This window comes from Lates calcarifer, unplaced genomic scaffold (genome assembly GCF_001640805.2).
Source record: "Lates calcarifer isolate ASB-BC8 unplaced genomic scaffold, TLL_Latcal_v3 _unitig_5445_quiver_1785, whole genome shotgun sequence".
Lineage (NCBI taxonomy): Eukaryota > Metazoa > Chordata > Actinopteri > Centropomidae > Lates > Lates calcarifer.
The window spans coordinates 1-24,506 of record NW_026117524.1 but is presented as its reverse complement, the minus strand read 5'-3'; the positions used below and the strand labels follow the sequence as shown (position 1 = coordinate 24,506).

The 24,506-nt window shown below is 41.0% G+C and overlaps 2 protein-coding genes and 1 pseudogene across 2 annotated transcripts; 1 reads left to right on the top strand and 2 right to left on the bottom strand.

Moving 5' to 3' along the window:
* The first annotated feature begins 371 nt into the window (after nt 1–371).
* Nucleotides 372–3,973, top strand: LOC108874511 (interferon-induced protein 44-like; annotated as a pseudogene).
* A 2,357-nt stretch (nt 3,974–6,330) lies between these two features.
* LOC127140915 (transcobalamin-1) lies at nt 6,331–10,000 on the bottom strand. The gene is made up of 5 exons (XM_051068898.1): nt 9,899–10,000; nt 8,363–8,495; nt 8,130–8,265; nt 6,999–7,135; nt 6,331–6,915 (listed from the first exon to the last, which is right to left on the bottom strand). Exons 2-5 carry the CDS (start codon nt 8,436–8,438, stop codon nt 6,836–6,838), a joined length of 429 nt encoding a protein of 142 aa, XP_050924855.1. The 5' UTR covers nt 8,439–8,495; nt 9,899–10,000; the 3' UTR covers nt 6,331–6,835.
* Nucleotides 10,001–11,522: 1,522 nt separating this feature from the next.
* LOC108874512 (uncharacterized) lies at nt 11,523–22,412 on the bottom strand. The gene is made up of 3 exons (XM_018663008.2): nt 22,327–22,412; nt 16,339–16,456; nt 11,523–16,121 (listed from the first exon to the last, which is right to left on the bottom strand). The coding sequence occupies exons 2-3, from the start codon at nt 16,436–16,438 to the stop codon at nt 12,484–12,486; spliced, it is 3,738 nt and encodes a 1,245-aa protein (XP_018518524.1). The 5' UTR covers nt 16,439–16,456; nt 22,327–22,412; the 3' UTR covers nt 11,523–12,483.
* Nucleotides 22,413–24,506: the final 2,094 nt, after the last annotated feature.

The following is a 24,506-nucleotide window of genomic DNA, read 5'->3' as shown; positions in this document are numbered from 1 at the left end:
CCACAGAGACGTCTTATAGGAAATAATCTGGACAACAAACACCTTGTCTGTGAACATTTTACTGATAAGTTCAGTATCATTGCTGTTGATATTTAGTTGTATATTAATGTAACAGGATTAGAACAATGTGTCTTGGACTGTGTGGCTTCAATCTGCTGCTTCTTTGGTGATTTTATCCACCAGAGCAAATGAAATATTCAAGGCAATTCAGAGTTCACTGAGCCGAACCCTTCACTGAATCACATGTACATGACACATCAGACTGGTCACTGGAGACACTGGATTGTGGTGTGTTTCAGTATAAAACTCATCAAATCAGAAAAGGAAGAGGAAACCCAAAGACATTTTACCCGTTCGTCTTCAATGATATGATGGGGCTGGAGGAGGGGTCGGACTCTGGAGTTCGTGCTGACGACATCAAACTGGCCATGAAGGGACATGTGATAGAGGATCACAAGGTACGACTGTCACATTTATTCAATAATGCCTCTTTGTGGATATTCTCAGAGAAATTCAGTGGACTAGTATTTAAAGGTTTTAAGGTTTACTTACTTGAGTTTTAGCTGCAGATGAATCTATGAAATATTCTGTGTAATTTTGTTTCTGATGGGTGAGTAAACCACTGATTAAACCGGTGGGTGCTCTTTGGAAAACTGCCTGAGCAGTAAGAAAGAGTTCAGACTCTTGGCAGATGTATTCCAGGTTTTATGGTCAGTCATAAATGTCCAGTCCAACCAGTGTCCTGAACTTGAACCATGGTTTTGTGTTTATTTTGCTGTACATGTTCTTGTAAAGCACCTTAGTCTTTCTATCTACATCATGATGTAATTGTGTTTTCCACTGTTTTCCAGTTCAAACCCAGCATGTCCTCTGTCAGATGAAGACCCAGGCTACAACCAAACACCTTCTCCAGACGACAGAGTTCATGTCCTGGTTTGTGTGATTTCTGCAAACTCATCAGAGATCAAGGAGCCAATTCTGCAGAAGATGAGTAGCATCAGAGAGACAGCAAGAGACCTGGGTAAGATCAGAGATCTCAGAGGGTTGTTTCACAGAGGAGGATTTACTCACAGTCACTGTCTCTTACATGACTAAGAATTTATCAAATTAAATTCACCCAGCAGTTCCTCTGTGAATCCTTGTGAATTCATTTTCAGGTTCAACATTGGTTGACAACTAAAGTCTAAAGTCACTCAGTCTGGTCAGCTTCTGTTGTGTGAGAGCAGAAACTGAAGTCTATGAAATGTAAGTTAAATGCATGTGACACATTGAATGAAGAGCCACAGCCTCCTGAACTTCACCTGCTGCTGACTCCAAACACTGAAGCTCCTGATTCACAACTATGAAGCAGTCACTGACAGTGAAGTTTCCTGCTTCCTCTCCAACAAATTAGCTCGTTCTTGAACTGGTTCAGTTCAGAGTTCTTGAAACCTTGGTTCTATCCAGTGAACCAGCCTGTGTTTTCCACCAGTTTTGAGTGAAACCACTATAATGTAGCCCTCCCACTCAACTCTCATTTGCTACAGATTCGTCATGGCAAACCCCTTTACACTTGTTAACACCTTAAGCATGGAAGGTGAATTGGAGAGAGTCTACTAACATATTAACTTTGGTATATATGTTAACGAGAGCATACGACCCTGCCTAGGGTGCAGGAGGCCTGGTTAGCTGATTTTTATAGCTAGACTGTCTATGTGAGCTTACAACGTCCCACGCAAACCTTTAACACACCATAGCCCTGCCAATACCACATTCAAACACAAATATACATTGCAACAACATGAGATGTTTATTAACAGAAAACCAATCACCCTTTGAAATGACCTGGTGACTCTATAAGTCAATAAAATAAAATAATAATACCTGGGCTTTTGTAAAACTCAGTTATGGTACCATGTCGTTGTACTCACTAATCCTTGGAAATTCAGAAATGGTTAGCAGCACTTTCCTCAAACCCTCTGTTCAGTGAAGAAAGGTGATATGAGATGGAGAAACCAGTCCTGAGGACATGTCCATGTGCAACAGCACGTCCTCTGGCAGCAGCGAAGTCCGAGCGCCCTCTACAGCAGCAGCAGTAGCAGCATGCGTGGCGGCAGCATGTAGGCTTGGGGCACACTATGCAGAAATTCACAAAACTAATAAACTCACTATTCATTCCCAGACACTGTTCATATTGTCACCAGTTCACATAATGTCCATACTCACCCAGAAACCTCGGCGCAAAATATTCTCCCTCACACACACCGTCTCCTTCTTCTCCTCATTAGCGGGAACGAGGCTAACCAGCATTAATACACAACAGAAAATGGCGTCGCCGACATTTAGTATAGTTTCCGGCTGAAACAGCTCCAAACATGGCTTACTCTTACCTCAACTAGCTCTTTCGTTGTGTCTTATTCTTTCCCTCCTTTCTCCCGTTACTAGCCCGAGCCTCGTCTCCTTTCTTTTTTTAGTCCCCCCTTCTCAGAATCCGGTAGGTAATTGACGCTCACCTTTGACAGGCACGGATTGGCTAATAATAGATTGACACCTGGTTACTCAATTAAAGAGGGAACATCATGATATTCACAGACCGTTAAGAACATGGGACACTTTACTACCTTTCCAAATAAAGTACCATTATGAATTTCTCCACATTAATGCAAACTTATTTCACAACAGCAGCAACTTGACAAACGATATTTCAAAATATAACTGCATACTTGTTAACCAAACACATGTTTAAAGAAACAAAATATTATCATTTGTAGCAGGGCAATACAATAATTATGCACAATGGAAACAGTGACCTGTAAAATAGGACACACCCACTGATGTCACCATGGGTTCACACTTCACACACTATTTTTTGGTTCCAGCTGAGAAGCAGCTTTTTGGGTTCCAAACCATTTTTTTTTTTTTTTTTTTTTTTTTTTTTCAAAATTAGGTGCATGAACCAGACCCAGAACCACTTTAAAAGTGAAAGTAATGCCAGAATTTTGTGTTTATAATCCCAGTAATTATGTCTCTAATGTAAAACACCAGAGGGTTTAGTTTTCTATCTTGCCTCATGATATTCTGAGCTGCAGAGACAGGAAGAAGATTAAAGGCATCAACACTGTCGGGATCTTTTAAAAAGCAGCTACAACCATCATTATGTGTTAAACTGTTTGACATGTGGAACATCTGGAACAGCCGTCAGTTTAACCAGAGACAGTCACAGTCAGACAAACATTAGTTTAAAGACCAGGTCTCCAGTTCAACTTAAACATCTGAAGCATCAGATACCCTGAAACCAGATCTCAGTGAGCCTCAGCAGATCAGTCATTAGTGAAAATAATCTGCAGCTCTACTCAGAACACTGAGCTAATCTCTGTGTCTGCAGGAATTCCTCAGATGGCGATCGTCACCAACATCGACACAGCCTGTGGTGAAATCGAAAAGGATCTGAAGAACGTCTATAAGAGCAAAACACCTGAGGAAGAAGGTGAGTTGTTCTGTCGACGATGGTGTGATTGAGTTTTCTAAATGTTGTCTCCAGATGAGCAGAGGTCAGAACGTTGTTTCTTTAACATCAGATGAAAGACTTCAGCTCAGCTGTGGGAATCCCAATGAACTGCATCTGTCCGGTGAAGAACTACAGTGATGAGCTCGAGATCGATGATGACGTGGACTCTCTGATCCTGAGCGCTCTGAGACTCATGATCCACTTTGGAGACGACTTCATCGAGGACATGTGAAACCTATTTACATGTCCAGTGTCATCAGTTTGCTTTTATTGCAGCTGTCTGTGTCTGATGGGAGTTCATCCTTTCCTGCATTCACTTCCCACAGGGAGGACTGTACTGATACAGTTATACATACATCATGTAGGAGTGAGGTAACTGCACACTGATGAAGTCACAGATACAAAATATATTCATTATTTGACAACACTGATGGCAACATTTCAATCATGTTAACGCTTGGCTATTAAATATGCTGCTATTACTTATTTCAATTGTTTTTATTTAATTTCTTATGAATCATTATTTTTGTTTTTTGCAGCGGTGGTTACAGATGTTTGTTAAAATGTTTAAAATGTTGCTTTCACTCTGGAGTAAAGACGTCCTCATCAGTAAAGACAGTAAACACATGTTGAAGACACTGCTGCTGCTGGAGAACAGGTATGATTATAATGCTTGTGTTTGCTCTGAGAGGTCAACGACTCACAGAGTAATGTAAAAATGGAGCCACAGATTCCTCATCACTGCTGTGCACCATTTCCAGAGCTCTGTGGTCCATGACTGATGATGGATCAATGGAACCCAGTGTTTCTGAGTGTAAGTCTTCTTTAGTTCTGTATGTATTTTATACACGTTACCCTTTAAAATAGTGTCAAAGATCTACAGTATCATTTTCTCTTGTTTTATTGGCACAATGGAGCCACCAACAGTTCCTGTCCTCTGCTGAAACACATCACCTACAACAACACTGAAACAGTATAGTACAGAAAGGTCGTCTGCAGCTGGACACATCTGTTCATTGATCACCCTATCAATAATAACAGAGGTGGTGTTTCCAATCAAACATATGTGCTGTTTCAGTTGTGTCTAACAGTCCTTTGAGGAGACAGGGTTGTTCAGTGCAGCTAAACATCACTTCACAGCAGAGTCTGTGTTTTCTGAACTGTCTGGTGTATTTAATTTGAGGTGTGAAATATCTACTAATACTTTGACCCAGTTTAGTTTAGAAACTGAATGAGACAGTTGTGACTAAAGATAAGAGAAGAACAAGGAGCCATGGAGATGGAAGGTCTGGATTATCAGTGGTTAGGGTTAGGGTTAGGGTGTGGTACTATAAACTCATGGGAGGCATTAAAGATGGTGATGAGATACGAACTGGTTGTGGCTTTGTAACATTTTATTTATGACATTATCACATCTAACATGTTCACCATGTCTAACAAACAGGAAATAACCTCCTCTCAGATCTCTGACAGTCAGTTTACTGTGTGTGATCTGATCAGTACAATTATTAAACGTGTCTGAGGTCATTCAGAAAGAGGTGAACCTAAATACAGCTCAGTGTCCACATCTGCTGCTCAGCTTCTGCTGTTGTATTTATAGACAAACACTCTCACTGTCGTCATTTTTTACTTTTGGTCATAGATTTACATTATATCACATCCAAGGTTTGTAATCAACTTTTTATTCTACTCATTTGAGGCATTGAGGCAAAATGTTCACTATCAACATGTTTTGACTAGTTTTCCAACAATATACTGACTGAACCATTTTCCTCTTTAGACCCTCAGCTCTGTGTTCAGGCTCAGAGGTTCAGGGACTCAGGATGTGACATTAATATACAGAACCAGTCAAAAGTTTGGACACACCTTGTCATTTGATGGTTTTTCTTGAAACAAAAAAGTCTTAAACAAACCAGAGTATGTTTTATATTTTAGAATATAAAGCCATCATCAAAGCAAAAAGTAGCTCCTTTAAAGAACCCAGTTGACTGTGATACAGATGTTTAGGTAACTAATCTTTTGTTAGAAAAGAAGCAAATATTGATACGACACTGGCAGATTCTTCCACTGTCTCATATTAGACGACATGCAGAGCAGTTAGAGGATGACTGGTGTTTAGAAAATCTGTTTGCTTACTGAAGGACATGCTGCGGGATGGTGATACTTGTCTGTTTGAATGTAGCTGCCTCTATGCCTTCATTTGTCTGTATTAAACACTTTTACAGTCACAGTGTGAATGAACTATCTGATTAGTCTTGTTGGCTCTTTTTTCCTTGTTGTGTAAGAAGAGGCATATGGTTTCAGTGCTTTTTAATATTTAACACATGGAATTCCTGAACTGAAATCAGTTGGTGTAGAGTATAAAATAAAAAGGTGCAAACTTGAAGATGTTGGTGATGCTGAGACTGAGCAACGGTTGATTGGTACTAGGTACTGTACTTAAATTCAAATTTTATGTACTGGATTATTTCTGTTTTACAACACTTTATACTTTTATTTAACCACATCTCAGAGGCAAATATTGATTTGCAGATGCAAATGTTACCAGCAAAACATGAGTGGTTTAAAAACTGTTAAATGTTATTATAAATTAAACATAAGAGATGAAGTTAAGTTTGTCTTCTAACAATAGTCAGGTGTCCACATGAACAGTGGAGTAGGTTTTGCTCACTGTAATCATTCCTCCCTGTCTTTCAAAGTTTTAGTCTTTTTAATGCAAAAATTCCCTGTTTGTGTTATGATCCCTCCACTGCAGCACAGAAACACAGAGACAGAAGTTCATTCTACAAAGACAGTAACTTTGATTTTTTTATTAGCTGAAGAGCATCCAGTCTATCCTCAGTCTAACATGGAGGGTGAAGAAGTAGCACTGCACAAACCCTGTTTTCTAATGTGTTGTCTGTAGCTCTGCACAGAACTTACAATGTGAGACACAGTGTGACACTAAAATGGAAAGATCGTTGGAGATCAGGTAAAACATCATTAGGTCCATGTCAGTGATACTTTGACACTAGTAGGGACATGTTGGAACTGTCTGTATCCAAATCTACAGCCATGCATTAGCCTGTTTTCTGTGGACCACAGGCAGGCTGGGATTGTGTTAAAGTCTTCAGGTAACATGTCGTTCTGTTTGACACTGACAGTGGAGGTGAATGGAAATCAAAGAAACATTTTACATTCAAGAGACAATAATGAAGTTTATTCTCCTGTGAGATTTTTCCTTTGCGAACCAGTAACATCAGCACATGGAAGCATAATTTATCCAGAAGTTAGAATCAATCAACATTATTTGCTTATTCATTTATGAAGTACACTGTTATCTAGACAGGTCCAGCGCTGGCTCTGATCTCATGTTGTACATTGGTTGTTGTACTTTGAAAACCTCAGAATGATTTTGTCATTTGCGCTGGGAATGTAACACCCAGTACCTACAAATGAGATCCACACAGTGTATTAGAATCTGATGTGCAGTATAAATACAAGAAGAAAGACTTTTTCACAGTGGACTTGCCAACATCAGGTCTTATGGTTTTGTCATCTGGAGTCTCCACCAAGAGCTCCCAGTATGTGTGGTCTTCAGCACTTCCAGCCACACCATTCACACTCTCCAGGTATGGACCATAGTTTGGATCTTCTGTGTAGGTGAACCTGAACAGAATAACAATTTACACCCACTATAACAGCTGCCATCAACAGAGGCTGTACTCTTCAAATGTGGCTTAACTAATCAGGAAAACATGTTTAATCAGGTCAAAAAAAGGATCTCGACAATTCTCATCCAGCTAAGATTTAGCTTAGACTGATTAGTTAATCCTGGATGAAGTTATCCTGAATAACCGTGTGCTCATTTGGAAATAAAGGCTAATGTTTGACTGGGTATTTATATGATCCCACTCACATAAGGCAGGGTGGGAAACCTCCCAGCATGCACTGCAGTCCATGAGGAAACATTTCATTCACTCATTTGGAGCAGTTTAAGTCCCACTCCACTCCAACATGTTTTGTAGGTTTTTTTTTTCTTCAGTTGGATATTTGAGCTTTGATTGTGCAGAATGATGAAGTGATCAAAGTGTTCACACATGAGATCAATTTGTGACGTTACATCTAGTTTAGTTTACAGTCAAAGTGAACTGTTGACTGTTTCCAGCAGCTGCAGTGTTGAAATTAAAAATGTTTGTCTAGTCAGAGATTCCTTAATGAGGGGGACGGAGAGGATTTTAACATTTGTATGTCACTGACTTTATTTGTTCGAGGCCCCTGTCAGACACTGTTCCTACTCAAAGCTTTGTCTTTTGTACATTCTTTAATATTTTGTTTCATAACAGTGTATTCTCTGATAAATTATAACAAACTGTTGAACACCACCACCAAGACATGCAGTGAACAGAACTCTACAGACAGACAGAAATATTTACCCATGTAATAAAAGCTCAGTATTCTCTAGTCTGCACAGAGTCACTCAGCTCAGATTCAGTTCCTCCTGTGGAGGTTTTTCTTAAATAAAGTGTTTACTCACCTACAGTCACTGTGTAACTAACCACTGTCAGGTGCTTTTGTTTTTTAAAGTATTGTAATTCCAGCATTGCTGACAGTCATGTGTACAACAACTAGTTCTAGGTGGTAGTTGATTTTATGATCTTACTTAAAGTTTGCATTGGAGTTCATGAGTCTTTTCAGTGCACCCAGCAGGATCCCTCTGAAAACCACATGAGTGGTGTAAGTCACTGGTTTGGTGTTTGGTGACTCCACCACCACACTAATAGAAACTGGAGGATGGGCTGAGAGATAGACGACACTTTGTAAAGAGATTCTTTGAAATTCAATCCTAATAATACTCATTTGAAATAATGTTTTATTCGTGGTTTTGAAGTTTACACTCAGTCAGGGTCCCAGGAAGCAGCAGCAGCAGCAGCAGGGCTGCAGAGGACAGAGCAGGCATCATCATCATCATCAGCAGCAGCAGCTGTTGGACAGTAGACTTAGCGGACTGTGAGCAGGATGGACCAGGCTTTAAATAAAAAACAGGAGAAATACAAAAGCACATTTATAGACATTGTATGACTAGTATTTCTCATACTTACCTGCTAAATGACCTGGTACGGCACCAACGGGGAACTTTGTGTGTTGTTGCCAGATTTCTCTGATAAACAGGAACGATGCTCGATGAACTTCTTCTGTGTTATTTTCTTTCTTCTTTTACCTCCCTGCTGCATGTCTTTTGACATGAGATTTTGGTTGTGTGTTGTATTATGTACATTATATATTATTATTATTATTATTAATTTTTCTAAGAAACCCCATGTACATCAGGCCGACAAGATGCTCGGCACTGGGCTCTTCTTTTTTCTCACTGGGTTTGGACGATTAAACATAACCATCTTTAACTTGGTTGTTTGTGTTCTAATCTCTCACCTGCTCTTTTATCCTAACCCTAAACATTCAGCTGGGATGCCTAACCCTGTCTTTATCTGGGGATATGTTCTGGATATTTGCACCTTGTCCCTCCACCTGTGGTTTTACCCTAACCCCAGCTGGTGGTTTTGGATGCCTAACCTTTACTGTCCTTGGTCTGGATCACTATCTTCTGATATGTGTAGAATAAAGTGATTTCTGTCATGTGTGATTACCAGTATCTGTCATGTCAGAGTGACAGTTTCAGCCCAGGTGGAAAACCTGTTCTGTTCTGGGAAACATTGCAATGGTAGCAACACTTAGAAACTCAGAACATTTCAGACCCACATAACACCAGGAAGACAGAACGATCCTGACAGGTGATAGAAACAATTTGAAGATAGATGTTAACACAGTGCACTGGAACAGAGGTGACAGCCTCCCGAAGAATAGCTGCATTATAACACAACACACGTTATCACAACTTTCCTCCTCACGTATTAATTTGATGTTCATCTATCAGCACTTTGCTTGTGAAGCTTTCTAATTAACATAGTGAGCCTTTATTCTCGGTCAAAAGTGGCGAGAACAGAGATGCTGGAAAACTTTTTACAGCCATGTATTTATGGTACCGTTCTGCTGGACCCGGCCTGACCTTAACATCCTCTGTTTGGAGTTTATACATTTTACATTACAACTGGTCTCTTTGGTTAATTCCTGATGCAGACATACATTAACACATACAGATGATTTTTAAACAAGTGTAATACCTTTAACAAGCAATTCTCTCTTTTAGCTAAAATGTCTGACTAGATAAATCAGTCTGTCCAAGAGCTGATTTAAGTGTTAAGCAGTTATTTCCTTAGTAATGGCACTGCCACGTTTCTCACAGATTCTAATGAATAAACCATAATTTAATGTCCAGAGATATTGTATTCATGACAAACCAAGTAAAGCAAGTATGATTTGCATTTGATTTGCAGTATGTCTTTAGATATATGAAAATATGAACTTACTCACCTTTCCTGTTGTAGAGGGAAGCAGGACTCTGCTGTAGCTAACAGGTGTTAGTTGAATACCTGACCTGTTTAAATACAGAGCTGGGAGACTCCTCCTTTCACCACTCCTTTCCTACGAACCTACTTACCTTCCAGGTAGGAATGCAGGGTACTATCCCCTGAATATTTCCTCATTCCTTTTCAGAGGAACATTCTGCTTTATTGAGCTGAGGACACCTGTCATTCAGTACCTGCCTGACAGGATCATTTGTGTGTGTGTGTGTGTGTGTGTGTGTGTGTGTGTGTGTGTGTGTGTGTGTGTGTGTGTGTGTTTCTTTCTGTGTGTGCAGTATATCAGTGGGGGTGGCCTGGGTGAGTGTATTATTCCTGGCCTGACTCTTTGTCCAAGTCTGGGCCTGGTTGAGATAAAGAGATAAAGTTAAAAGATGATGACAGGTTTCTATGTTTGGAGTCACTGCATGGTGATAATGTTTAATAAAAGTTTGTGACTCAAACTTTAAACCTTATGTTTTAATATTTGGAGAAACTGTCATTGTTTCTGTCAGTGGTTGTTGATCCTGTAGTAAAGTTCATGAACCTAATTATCATCTTTGACCTTATTCTCTGACACAGTTTCCATATCTGTTTTCAGAGGCCTGTGGCTTTTCTCTTTTTACTAATATGTTTTAGGTTTTTGTTGCTGACACTGTTCACTGCTGGTGATGACAATGGTTCCTTAGGCTTAAACCTCACTATAAAAGAACTAGAGCAGTTCCTGCAAAACTGACCTGTCCCAGTGGCTGAGAAGCTGACTGAAGCCATACTTGCCATCAAAACCAAAGAACTGTGGCTACAACATACTCATCATGGCTTGCTCTGATGGTGTCAAGCACAACTATAAATCTGCACAAGTGGAGCTGTAACAGTCCATCATTACTTTAAGACATGAAGGTCAGTCAATCCAGAACACTTCAAGAACTTTGAATGTCTTCTCAAGTGCAGTCCTGAAAACCATCAAACCTTATGATGAAACTGTCTCTAAAGAGGACCGCCCCAGGAAAGGAAGACCAAGAGTTACCTCTGCTGCAAAGGAAAAGTTCTTCAGAGTTACAGCCTCAGAAACTGCTGATGAACAGCACCTCAGATTAGAGCCCACATAGATGCTCCACAGAGTTCAAATAGCAGACATCAACTGTGTAAATCAGGCCTTCATCCTCGAAGATAGTGAAGGTTATTGAGTGAGGTTTACTCAGCAGTGAAAATCTGCAGCTGCAGAATCAACAGCTTTGAGTCAGAATCATAGAGCCCAGATCTGAGAACTATTCAGATAAATTAAATGGTTTTATTATTTGTTTTTGTGTGATCATGTGTGTGATTCTACAGTCAGAAAAATTCATTTCAAGTCAGTTTATGATAATATATATATATATATATATATATATTAGTGCACAAAATCATGTAATGGAGATTTTCTGGAACTTTACATCATTGTTTTCATTACTCTACTTTTTTACCCTTTCAGACATTTAGTTGAACACACACACACACAGACACACACACACACACACACACACACTCCCCAGACAGTGATCCAAACTGTGTGTTATTATTCAACCCCTAAAAGACCAGAGACCAGACCTGAGCTGTCGAGTGTCAATACAAGCAATTTTTATTGAGCACAAATCAAATGATTACATTTAGTCCAGCAGTGCAGGTCATGATACAGAGTGATAATCCATCACTAAACTCTCCAGGGAGTAAAATACAATAAAATACCACATGGCAGATAGTTATCAATCACTTAGACTGTCTCTTTAGATTTCTATCACCGTCTTCAGTGTGACAGAATCCCACAAAGAGTTGATTGAAGTACATGTTTGAATTTGATGTTTATTCCTTAACAGGTTTCAAAACCTCTAACACAAGTTACAGAAGACAGATAAGATAAGGCAGACTTATACTATATAATATGGCAATGATGTATGATACATTAATAGATTCAGATACACAGGAAAAGTTGAAAGTAAAATTAGAGCTAAACAGCAACAACCATAACCACTAAAGCTCCTAATTACTGAGACATTACTGTGACATATGATCTAACTTCAACATAATTACAACCAGTGATGAAAAATGAGAAGGTTGGTTAAATGAAGAAAGTAATGATCATCCTTCACAACAATCACACCGAGCTACACCTTATCTCACAGACAGTATCCCCACAGATAAGGCTTTAGGGGATTACATATGATAATGTAAATAACTACCTTGACTACAACCTAATAACCTTGATTTCATTATCATGAGGGGGCTTGGACCCCAAAACACCTAAGATATTACATCAGACCTGAAATCTAAAAAAAAAAAAAAGATTAAACCAGAAAAGTAAATGATATATGAGTTCATCATCAGGAATGTTTTTTTGCTGAGTTTTACATTTATCAACACATTGACACATCGATCTAATTGAAAATAAAATGGTCATGTCATAAAACTCATAATGTTTAAAGCACAAGCATAAATTAGAGGATTGTACACAGAGAAACTAAAATTACTTCTTACCGACTGCAAACAGACAATGATAACCTCTGTGTACTGCTGATTGTTTCACTTGCTCTTGTCAGAAGTAAACCAGTTGACAACATGGTTGAAAACCCCCTTAGCAGTAGACTTCATCTTCTTCCATTTTGATGTCTCTTTGTCAGTTAGAGTGAATCCCTCTGCCACCTTCTTCAGGAGAACTGCACCTTGTCTAACTTCGTTTAACTCTTTAATACGCTGTTTAAATCCAGGTTTGGCCTCTTGTTCCTCTGTCTGTATCAGGAGATCAATGTAATCTGGAGTAGCCAAAGGATCTGGGCGAAGTGCGATCTCTCTCAGACGCTGCAGGCAGTTTGTTAAAGTGTTCATCATTTCTACAACTTTCCCCTGCACCTGCTCATACTCTACTTCCAACTGTTCAATGATTTTCTCTGTATCCATCTTTTTCCCCAGAGCTGCCTCATATTTACTCTTTAGGTCCTGATACGTCCTCTTCTCTGTTACACGTTTTGTCTCCCATCGGTACTTCATGTTGAAATGATCGCTCCATACACATTTGCCTGGACACACTGTGCAGTTTCCATTTTTCATGGCAGCACACCCAAGTTTATGCTCATCTTTTGGTATCTGACAAGGATAATGGCAGGTATAGTTGCACCCATGGCAGTTGGTGACAAAGGTTCTTGGTTCCAGATCAATCTTATCAGATTTTTCAATCTCTACTTCATATTCAAAGTCCTCATTCTCCTTCATGTGGGTCTCGTGGTTTTCCAGTGCAGCTTTTGTGCTGTTTATTTCCTCCAGTTTTGACAGACCTTGTCGAATCATTGGCTGCAGCCCCTCAACAGTCGCCTCAAGCTGTTTGCGCTCTTGGAGAACCTCCTTTGTCAGGGTCAGACTCTGAGGTTGCATTGTATTTAGATGAGTGAAGAATGTATTCATGCTGGCTTTCCCCATTTTCCAGAACATGTAGTCAAAGTTGTCCTCATGCTTGACTCCTGTGTTTTCGGCAAAGAGGACAGAGTTGTTGAATTTAAAATTGAGAATAGACCCGTCTTCCTTTGTGGCACATGGGATGTTGGCAGCTTTGATGGCCTCCAGGACTGGGGGTGACTTGCCATCGGCAAAGGTGACCAGAACAATGATGTTGCTGGCAATGTCCTTCCCAAAAATGGAGAGGATGGCTTCAAAGATGTATCTCTGTGTGTGTGTCAGACGAGCTAAAGCAGACTGCACTACAAAGCACACTGCATCAATGCTATCAATTCCACCATTGACTGAGAAAAACTGTCTTATTTTTTCTGTTATTTCTTTGTCTTGTTTGATTCCTCTGGTGTCCCCAAACCCTGGAGTGTCGATGATTGTGAGAGAGTAGGGAACTTGGAAACCATCTGTGTGGTAAATCTGGTAGGCTGTCACCTCTGACGTCTGACTGCAGGCTTGTGTTTTATTGGTTTCTTCATTTATCAGTTTAAATCTCCAGTTGTCCTCCCAATCGACTCCAAGAATGTAGTTGATCATGCCGTTGATGAGGGTGGTCTTGCCAGATCCAGTTGCACCTACAACCATAATGGTTTTGTTTGATTGCTTTCCGGTTGGTGCGCTTCCAAAAACCTTTTTATTGACCTGACCAACTCCTGCTGGTTTCAGTTTAAGTAGGTAGACTGGTGGATTACCTTGGATGAGTGTGAACTTCTTTGCATCCAGTGGTTCTTTCTTAGTTTTAACATTGAGTTCTTCACCAGGCTGACTTACTCCAACACCTCCATCTGTGCACATCCTGATGGAGTAGACTGTATCCTGTTTAAGGCTGTTCAGAGTGAATGTGTAGACCTCCTCTCTGGTCTCTTTACTCTGCCACTGACTGCTGTTTTCCTCTCTGAATTCAATGATGTATCCTTTCACAGATTCACAGCATTGGACAGACGGGTTGCTCCATGTCAGAGTGATGGAGTTTGCTTTCACTTCAGTGTCTTTTACCTGAGTGGGTGGAGCAACTGCTGTGAGGGTTACAGCCCTGCAGACATCACTGCTGACAGCATAGCTGAGTTTACCCACAGCTGTGGCTCTGATCTCATACTCAGTGTCTGGCTTTAGTCCTGACAGAGTTACTGTCTCTTGGTTCTTCTTCACTGGGTGAGATGTCCATTCAGTGTCCTGCTGCTGTTTCTGTCTGTAGTCTACTGTGTACTCTACAGTGACAGAGTCTGGTTCAGATACTGTAACTGTGAAGCTGTCATGTGATGCAGTGGTGGATGGAGTAGCAGGTTTTGATGGAGAAACAAAGCAGACTGCATCATCACACCCGTCTTCATATATGAAAATACACGCTCCAGGATGACTCTCAGCATATTTTGATGTAACTATGAATTTGGTGTCATCACTGTTGCTGGACTTCTTCAGTTCTCCAAACAGTTTCAGTCGTTTCCTCATTGTCTGTCGAGTATCACTGGAGAGCCAGTTTGTGTTTGTGTCCTGTAGATCAGAGGATCCAGCAGAGTCCACCATTCCTGCTGGTCTGAGATGATTGGACAGTTTGACCAGGAAAGCATCAGGCTGGTCTACAGAGGTAAATGAAAAGCACACAACATTTCTGACGTCTAAATCAGACAACAGGTCATCCAGATGGTCTTCCATTTTCACTCCTAGTTTGTCCAGCTGTTTAAGGAAGGATTTCAGAGTATCTGATTCCTTCCCTTTGGTTTTTAGCCACTGATCCAGGTCTTTGTTGTTGAATGGTGACCTCTCATGAGCCTTAAGGATTTCCTCAAGGACACTCTCCTCTTTCCCACCCCCTCGGATTGAAGGAAGCACTGACCCGAGCTTCTGCATGAAGTCAAGCTTGTACTGGCAACACATCTGCATCAAATCCTGAACCTTCTTCTCCATGGCAGGAAATGTTGTTGCTGCGGTGTCTTTCAGGAGGTCGCTGCATCTCATCTCTGTCCTGTTTAAACTCTCTATAGTTTCTGATGAGCACGTGATGAGAGCACGGCTGATGTCTCTTTGGAGTCTTGCCGCTCTTGAATCCAGCTTCACCAGAGGGTACAGCCACACCCTGAGAGGAACAGCATGTTCTCCATCCTGTCCCAGCAGGTCAGGAAGGGTCCTGTAAACTTTCACAGCATCAGTGAAGGACGTTGGGTTGGAGGGTAGCTTGAAGTCTCCGTGAAACGTGCAGCTAAATTTTTCTACTGCTGCTCTCTCTTTGTCATCCATGTTGAGTGAAGCCTCAGCATCTACTGTGAGGAATTTCAGCTTGTTGAAGGTGAGGTTAGCTTCTCCCTCCACTTGTTTTGTCTCGTCCTCTGATGATGATTCTCTGTCAAACACAAAGTAAGCTCCAGCTCCGTACAGGATGGCTGTGACCACGTGAGTGGCAGTGTCGTCTTCAAACACATTAGGATGAGATACCTGTCCATGAGCCAGGTGAGACATTGTCAGTGTTTCAAACTTTGTTGTTGCGTTGTACTGAAGAGTCACTCGAGCTTGTTTCTGAGATTTCTTTGTGTCTTGGAAATATTTTGCTGATCCTCTCACGTTCACCAGTCCTCCCAACAGACTCAGTTTAAGAGAGCCAGAGATCTTTAACAAATTGGACTTCTCCTCAATCGAATCTGATGCTGTGACATTAAACTCAGTATTATTTTGTTGTTGCACACTTGTATTCTTTTGTAGCTCCTTTAGATCCCATAAGGTTACACCTGTTGACCAATTAATGATACAGTGAAAAGTCAAAGACTTGAAATGCCACAGTTAAATGTGTAACAGTGAGCAGTTTAACATTCTGTTTTCCAGATTATATCTATTGCAGCTTCTGAAGTATGTGTCACAATACTTTTTAAACTGTGTATTGGTTTATTTACTCTTTAATTCACAGTAAGAGGAAGTGAGATATTCAACACATCCATGAGGTCTGACCTGGAATGAGAGCATCCTTCCGGCAGTCATACAGCATGCCGAGCTGGAACGGTCTTCCCACAGCTGCAGTCTCTATGGTATCTTCACCACATGAGGCCATGGTGTCGATAAAGTTCAGCTGGAAAATAAAAACTCCCAGTTACTTAATCATCACTACCTGTATCTAAGGAGCTATAAGCCACCTTGTAATTTAGGCCTCTGTGGCAGTTCTAAACATGTTTTTGGTTTCTTATCTTCCCACATAAATTAAATGAAGGCCTAATCAATAGATTGAAGAAAGATTTAGGAAGAAGTGGGATACATTGAAATAGATGTGGGGAGCACATTCACTTTGATTCAGTTCAGTTTTTCTGCCAAGAACAAGTGAAGTGTTTTCCTTTTTATGATGACTCCTCCACCTGGACACTAGGTGTCCCTGTTGTTTTGTTCCTGTAGTTTTCCTTTGTGACGGTGGGCGGAGGGTCATCAGCTGAATGAGCCACACCTGGGCCCGGTGTGTGCTCATTCTGGAGTCTTTGTCGCTGGGGATGGTTCCTGTTTCCAGCCGACCTGATTTTTGTTATCCTTAGTTGCCTTGTATTTTTGGTTAGATTGATTATTCTCGTCTGTCTTTTGCAAACTGTCATTGCAACTGCCCTGTGTGCTGTGGCTCTGTCTGTATAAGCTGCTGGAAACTTAATTTCCCTGAGGGAGTCATCCCAAGGGATCAATAAAGTCTGTCTAAGTCTAAGTCTCAGACTAATTCATTTACTCTTTTGTAAATAGAATATTCTTTACTTTAAAATGCCAACTCGTACTGTCTCCATTCCTTGTCACAGCTCTAGAGCCAGGCTGTGCCAATCATCTGTTCCCTGTTCCCCAGTGTAGATCTGTGTAGTGCTGCTGGTTCAGCTGGGAGTAAATTGTTTGATGAGTGGAAGGGAAGTTTTGTGAGTGAGACAGTTACTTAGTTGTTGTGTCAGTGTGACATCGACACTGGGTTGTAGTTTGCCCGTGCAGCGGTTTTGTGAATGCGCAGTGGGAGACATGGACAGGTGTGGTAAGTAAGCCATCTGGTTGTTTTGGTTTAGCAGCTGTACTGACATATCTGTTTGTTTCATTCTGATGTTTGTGTTGCCAAGATAGGTGGTGATTTTGTTTCCACTGGGCTCTGCTGGTCCTGGAGACATAACCTTGCTACTGTTCTGTCCCTGTTTGGCTCAGGAACAAATTCCCCGAGTTCACTGGGGGGGGATTTGTCACTGTGGTGATGAAATTGGTTGGAGCAGTTTTCTCAGGGGCACGTCTGAAGCTGCAGGGAGAGTTGCTGCATTGTCGCTTCACTGGGCTTGTGGGATGTAGTGCGTAAGTACCCACTACAAATAACACCTGAAGACCAGAGGGGATCTTATAGTGCTTTTCCACTAGCACCTGCTTGGATCTACTTGACTCGACTCTACTCGATTTTTAGGGTTTTCCATTAGGTGGTAGTACATGGTACCAGGTACTTTTGTAGTACCTACTTCAAGCCAAAAATGTAACGTCAACAGACCACAGGCCCCTGATTGGCCAGGGAGTGACGTCACTGGATGAGTCATGAGAGCGACTCCTTCACAAGAATCAAACCCACCATTTTAAAAACCTGGCAACAGAAACCACATGTTTTTATTATTGTGTTGTGTTTGTGTTGCATACAAATGACGTTACAGGAGTTTCAGGCCACCTTGCTATGATGACCCCACCCATGCTGAGGTGGTACCCAACTGTAATGGAAAACAACCATAGTCGAGTAGGTGTTTAATAGAGGCAAATAGTACTAAAACTGTGTAATGGAAAAGCGGCATTACTTAGTTTCTGGTCAGGCAGATAGAGGGTCGGAGCTGTGGTGGTGTGTGACTGTGTGGATCTCTGAAGCTCAAGCTGCTGGTGATATTTGTCACTTTGTGTGAAATCAGACAGGTAAGGTTAACACTTTTCTTTCTCAGTTATGGATCTGGTAGAAGAATTTTTGAAAGGCCCGTCAGAGGAGTTGTTCTCCGACACTGAAGTGTTGTTCATGAGAGGAATTAGAGAAAATTGCAGAGCATTTTAAAATGGACATCAGAGATAAATGGATGAAGGAAAACAGGAAAAATATTTTAAAAGAGAACCTGTTAGAGGGGAGTGTTCTCCATCAAAAATGACCTGCTGTTGCTCCTGGTGGAGACTCGTATAGAGTGATTGCCTCTTGTGAAGTTGGAGTGAGTGCCGTTTTAACATTTGAACAGCAGAGAGAGTTACTGTTGCTGCAAATGGAAGTTAAGAAGTTGGAACTGGAGGAGCACAGGTTAAGCTAAAGTAATGTGAATGGTGTGAGGCAGGTTCCTGGAGGTTTTGCTGGGCCTTCACATGGGTTTGATGTGTCCACTAATCTATGCTCGGTCCCCCAGTTTTGTGATGGTTGTTCTGGAGTGATTTAAAAACTCTGTGCCCAGTCATATTCTTATGTTTGTAAATGAACATAAGGTGAAGAACACGTGATCGTGTATACAAACGGAGTTTGGGATGACTCTGGTTTCCAGGGAGATGGCAGTGGGTTTCGGCCAGCGGGTAAACAGTGGGAAGAGACAGCTAGTCCTTGCCATGGTCAGAGAAGGCCTCAGAGAGTCCATTACATTGTGATTCCAGTAACTACTGCAAAGGCAGAGGGCACTGGAAAGCCGAGTGTCCTGTGAAGGCTGGATCAAAAGAGGGTTCAGTAGTGCGCAGGTTAAGCCTGTAGCACTTATTGGTCCAATAATCCGTCCCGTCACCAGGAATATCAGTCCTGTCAGTCCCTCTTGTGACAGCTCTTCTGGTGTCATTTCTACCTGTTCTATTTCTCCTGATATACAGGTGGAGGCTGGAGGAGGTTGCAGTATTGCATTAGACTTTTCAGAGCCAGAAGTGGAGCAGTGTACAGACGGGAATGAGGCCTCCCCTGTGTCCATACCGGACTCTTTTATATTTCTCACAGTGAGCTGGTGGCAGAGCAGCATGCTGGTTCATCGCTCTGTGATGGGAAGAGTGCCACAAGAGGTTACCTCCTGTAAAATCAGGTCCTGGTGAGGGTGCCTCAAGGGGAGCATTTTATTGGTATTATCCAAATTGTTGTTCCAGTGGAGTTCCAGGAGGAGGTGCTGAGGACCTCACGTGACCAGTCTTGGCATTTGGGGGTCTGGAACTAAGGAACTAACTGCAGACTGATGCAGTGGTTTTTGTTCCTACAATCATATTGTTTAGATGAACGCCACAGCAAAGGACAAGAGAATGCTGTGGCTGATGCTTTGTCAAGAGCCCCTTGCTCTTGAGTTGCTTACTGTGTCTGTGTAATCTCAGTGTTCTCCAGTCTATGTTGGGGTTGGGGTTGCTGGGTTGCAGGGGGTGAATATTGGTGGGTTGGCTTGGTGAGTATGGATGATATCAAAAACAAAGCATAATGACTGCAAAAAGTCAAATGCGTGGTTATGGTGTATAAAGCCATGATAAATTAAGAGAATTAGTTTGTATTACTTATTATTATTGTTATTGATGTAATTGCTTCTGCATGTCCATTGTCATATTAATGCTCAGATATTTAAAGCCATTTCTAGACATTTGGATCAGTAAGGCATTGTCCTATAATTGAAATACCAAGTTGTTAACAGGTTAACATTCACTTTTACTAAAGTTCAGTTTATACATAGGAAATGTGCCAAATCTCCTCAAAGTATGGATAATATGAGGTACACTTAAAACTGGGTCTGATACATACATTACTAAATCATCTTCATATTAAGATACACTGTGCTCCCCTCCTCCACTTTTTGATGCCAGTGATTTCAGTGTAATGGATAAGGGCTTTATGGCCAAGACAAATAGTAGTGCACTGATCCCTGACAGGTCCCCCTTGACAGCTGAAAATACTGCGCATTTACAGAGGCTTTGGGTGAGGTATATGAGTTTAATCTATGAAATAAAATTAGGACCATACCAATATTTCTTTGAACATGCAAAAAATATCCCCATTCGACCCTATTAAAGTTTTGATCTACGAGAAGCACTGATCTATTATTTATTAAAACCTTTTAACACTTAAAGTGAAAACAAAAGTATAACAGTTAAGCAACATAATATCTGTAGCTGTAAAACAAATGAAAAAATATATGATGATTATGTTGAAGTTCCAAGGAAAAGATTAGTAAATGTGGTATATTTGATGGTGATGATGTGAAGATGACGAAGAGATCTCTGCTGACACTGGCTTGCTTGTATATAGAAGTTAATTACAAAGAAGTGACAAAACAAGCACTGCAGTAGCCTGTGAGAGGATCCGAGCCAATATGGATCTCTCTCCTAACAGCTCTAAACATCAGTATATATATATGTTAGTTGTCTTCATGATCTATAGCGGGACATTGGCACCTCACTCAATGACCTCACTTTTCCAAAAAACAGAGAGGAGGTGTTATCCCTAACACTTACAGATTTACATTCACAGATTTACGTTCACAGCTATTAACCTAAATATGAACCCAAAGAATAGAAAAACATATATGCAGCTTCAGAGATTCTTAAGAGAGTGAAAACCATACCATACTTCAGACACTACATAAATCAAGAAGGTAATAATAAAGGGACTGGGAGCCTTCTCGTGAGCGTCCTCTGCCTAAATGTCACAACCGGCTGTCCCTGTGGCGTCACTTCTTTTAAGCCTAAACTTAACCTCATCCAGTTCACTCTGAGAACAATTGCTGAGACCTAAAGCATCTGAATGTCAGCCCACCAGCCTCAAAAAGGCTCTTCACCAGACTCCATCTGATTTATCAAAGTCTCTTCCTATATAACCTCTTTAAGTTTATAAGATAGTCCTCTGTGTTCTGCTGCACAACAATTCAATTCAATGCAATTTTATTTATATATCACCTAATCACAACAAAAGTCATCTCAAGGCCCTTTTCATACAGAGCAGGTCTAGACTGTCCTCTTTAAAATATGATATTTACAGAGAGAGACCTAACAAATCCCATCATGTGCAAACACTGGGCGACAGTACAACAGGTGGCTCAGGCATATCCTTTCCATGGTCAAAAAAGCCCCACATTTCCTGCTCTACAGCACCACTCTAACAATCTACTGTTGATCAGCTAGCCTGACATAAGTCATAAGGTTGTTGTGGAAATAAAAAGTTTGAAGATTTAGTGATTGTTACACAACTTGGGTTGAAGCTCAAACATTCACTCAAAACTTGACACTGACATTCGGACATATCATTTTGGGTCCAAATGGAGCAGAAAATCATAGTAGTGTTAGCAATGTGTAAAAACACAAAATGTCCACTAGATGCTAGCAGGAGATCGTGTATGAAACTGAGGCACTTGATAGGGCCACAAAAGGATAAGACGACAATAGTGGTTTGATGAAATATTGAGACAAAAAACACACAATTTTGACACAACTGAAAAAAGTTTGGCTGTGTGTCAGCTGTGGGGCTGACATGAGCAGGTCACCTCTGGCTGTGCTTTGCTTGCTGTCAGTTGAAGGAGTGGTTTCTCTGATTTCATATGACAACGACATGGTGGAGTGGACTGATTATGTGTTGCATTTCATTTTGACTGTGCATCATATTTATTTTGTCAATAGAATAAATTATTGCCAAAGAAACTATTCTGGACAGAATACAGTTGCAGTGTTGTTCTGGTTGTATTAGGGACGTTCTGCTGGACCCAGCCTGATGTTAACATCCTCTCTTTGGAGTTTATACATTTTACAACTGGTCTCTTTGGTAGGTTAAGCCCTGATCCAGACATACATTAACACATACAGAAGATTTTTAAACAAAGCAGTTATTTCCTTAGTAATGGCACTGCCAAGTTTCTCACAGATTCCAATAAATAAACCATAATTTAATGTCCAGAGATATTGTATTCATGACAAACCAAGTAAAGCAAGTATGAGTTGCATTTGATTTGCAGTATGTCTTCAGATATATGAAAATATGAACTTACTCACCTTTCCTGTTGTAGAGGGAAGCAGGACTCTGCTGTAGCTGACAGGTGTAATACCTGACCTGTTTAAATACAGAGCTGGGAGACTAACTCCTCCTTTCACCACTCCTTTCCTACGAACCTACTTACCTTCCAGGTAGGAATGCAGGGTACTATCCCCTGAATATTTCCTCATTCCTTTTCAGAGGAACATTCTGCTTTATTGAGCTGAGGACACCTGTCATACAGTACCTGCCTGACAGGATCATTTTGTTGGTGCATCTCTCTCTGTTTCCTCCATCTCTCCCACATTTTCTCATTGTCATTGATATGACTTTGGTGATGGCCTACAAAAAAACTTTATTGGCTACGCTGTCAACTCCAGGCACAAACACCTTTAACAACTTTGAGGAAACTGTTGAGGACAAATGGTCTTTTCTGTATCGTTGTTGCCTGTGATATTCATGTAAAACAGATACTCTGATTCACTTAAACTCTGTTTACAATCCATACATATTTCCTCACAACCTTTCACAGCACCACTTTGATGTAGTCAGATGGCAATAAGTCCAACATGGGGCGGTTAGCACTGTCGCCTCACAGAGAGACGGTTTCCAGGTTCGAGCCCGAGGTTTTTCTGTGTGGAGTTTACATGTTCTCTCTGTGCCTGCGTGGGTTCTGTCTGGGTTCTCTTCTGGGTTAGGTGGACAGACATTAAGTTGGAAACAGACTGAAGACTTGGACTTGACTCAGACTATCTACAACAATAAGACTTCTTCTCTGCCTTTGATATTTGATTGTTGCTCATCTAAAAAACTAACATGAAAACAAGACCAGCTCCTCCTGTTTCACCACCACCTGCCTGGACTATTGAAATAACTCTTTCTATCAAAAGTACTTAAACCACCATAAAGTGTTTCAGTCAGGTGTTCTCCCGTGAGCCTCCAGGTCTCTGAACTCTACTGGAGGATGAACATGATTCTTCCTAAAGATATTCTCTCCTTTGGTGTTGAGATGGAGGTGGAGAGATCTGTCTGAAAACATCTCCCACAAATGTTTAACTGAGATCAGGCCACAGCATCTGATCCACATCATGTTCATCCTTATCAAACCATTCAGTGTTCTCCTGAACTCCACTTCCACCTCTGACTGTCCTCACACTGATATTTTGTGTTTCTTTCTGTGAATTCATACTGATATCACGTGCTGTATGTTCAGTGATTAGAACAGAACCAATCTTTGTTTTCACTGCACTGAAGCTCCTGTGTCACCTCATAATAATCATTATATGATGGAAACAGGTGTGAATGTTATTTGATGGTTTAACAAATCACAAATGATTTGTGATTTGATTTGATGAGCAAATCAAAGGACACGTCAGATAAGACTGAGGATGTCATGTGGGGTCAGTTTATACACAACCTGTGAGTTCAGTCAGTGTTGGACATGTTGGTGTTGAACCCAGTCAGTCAGAGCAGTGTGAGGATTTAATGTGGTTTGTTCTACAAACAGCCTCAGATCAGACTGTGACACTGTCACTTTAAACTCTCTTCTTCTGGCTGAACAAAGGTTTAACTTTTCTCATCTCAGCTGATTCTTTTCTGCTGTTTAAACCCAGTTACAGGGACTTCATGATGCTGGTGTTTTCTGAGTCCTCAGCTGAACGACATGAGGAACTGTTAATGAGGTTAACAGCTGGATGAAGCCTCAGTCTGTGTCCTGGTTCAGGTATTTTGATCCTGTCAGAGGATCAGACTGAGCTGGACCTCTGTCCATGACAGAAGAAGAAGAGGTGCTGCCTCTGGACTCATTCAGTCACCTGTGCTCTGGGTTTCAGCTTCAATGGGTTTGAGTTCAGTTCTACAGCAGCTGCTGATTCCAACAGAGACACAGAGTCTGAAGCTGGTCCTGACTCTTTAAAATACTGATAAAATACAAGATCTACAGTATCATTTCTCTTGTTTTATTGGCACAATGGAGCCACCAACAGTTCCTGTCCTCTGCTGAAACACATCACCTACAACAACACTGAAACAGTATAGTACAGAAAGGTCGTCTGCAGCTGGACACATCTGTTCATTGATCACCCTATCAATAATAACAGAGGTGGTGTTTCCAATCAAACATATGTGCTGTTTCAGTTGTGTCTAACAGTCCTTTGAGGAGACAGGGTTGTTCAGTGCAGCTAAACATCACTTCACAGCA

Bases quoted from the DNA above. Each gene is read 5' to 3' on its own strand.
- LOC127140915 (XM_051068898.1), bottom strand. From the start codon at position 8,438: ATGATGATGATGATGCCTGCTCTGTCCTCTGCAGCCCTGCTGCTGCTG. The intron at 7,136-8,129 runs GTAAGATCATAA...TATTCTGTTCAG, and splicing joins AACTCCAATGCAAACTTTAA to GTTCACCTACACAGAAGATC. The intron at 6,916-6,998 runs GCAAGTCCACTG...TCTCATTTGTAG, and splicing joins AACCATAAGACCTGATGTTG to GTACTGGGTGTTACATTCCC.
- LOC108874512 (XM_018663008.2), bottom strand. From the start codon at position 16,438: ATGGCCTCATGTGGTGAAGATACCATAGAGACTGCAGCTGTGGGAAGA. The intron at 16,122-16,338 runs GTCAGACCTCAT...ATTGGTCAACAG, and splicing joins GAAGGATGCTCTCATTCCAG to GTGTAACCTTATGGGATCTA.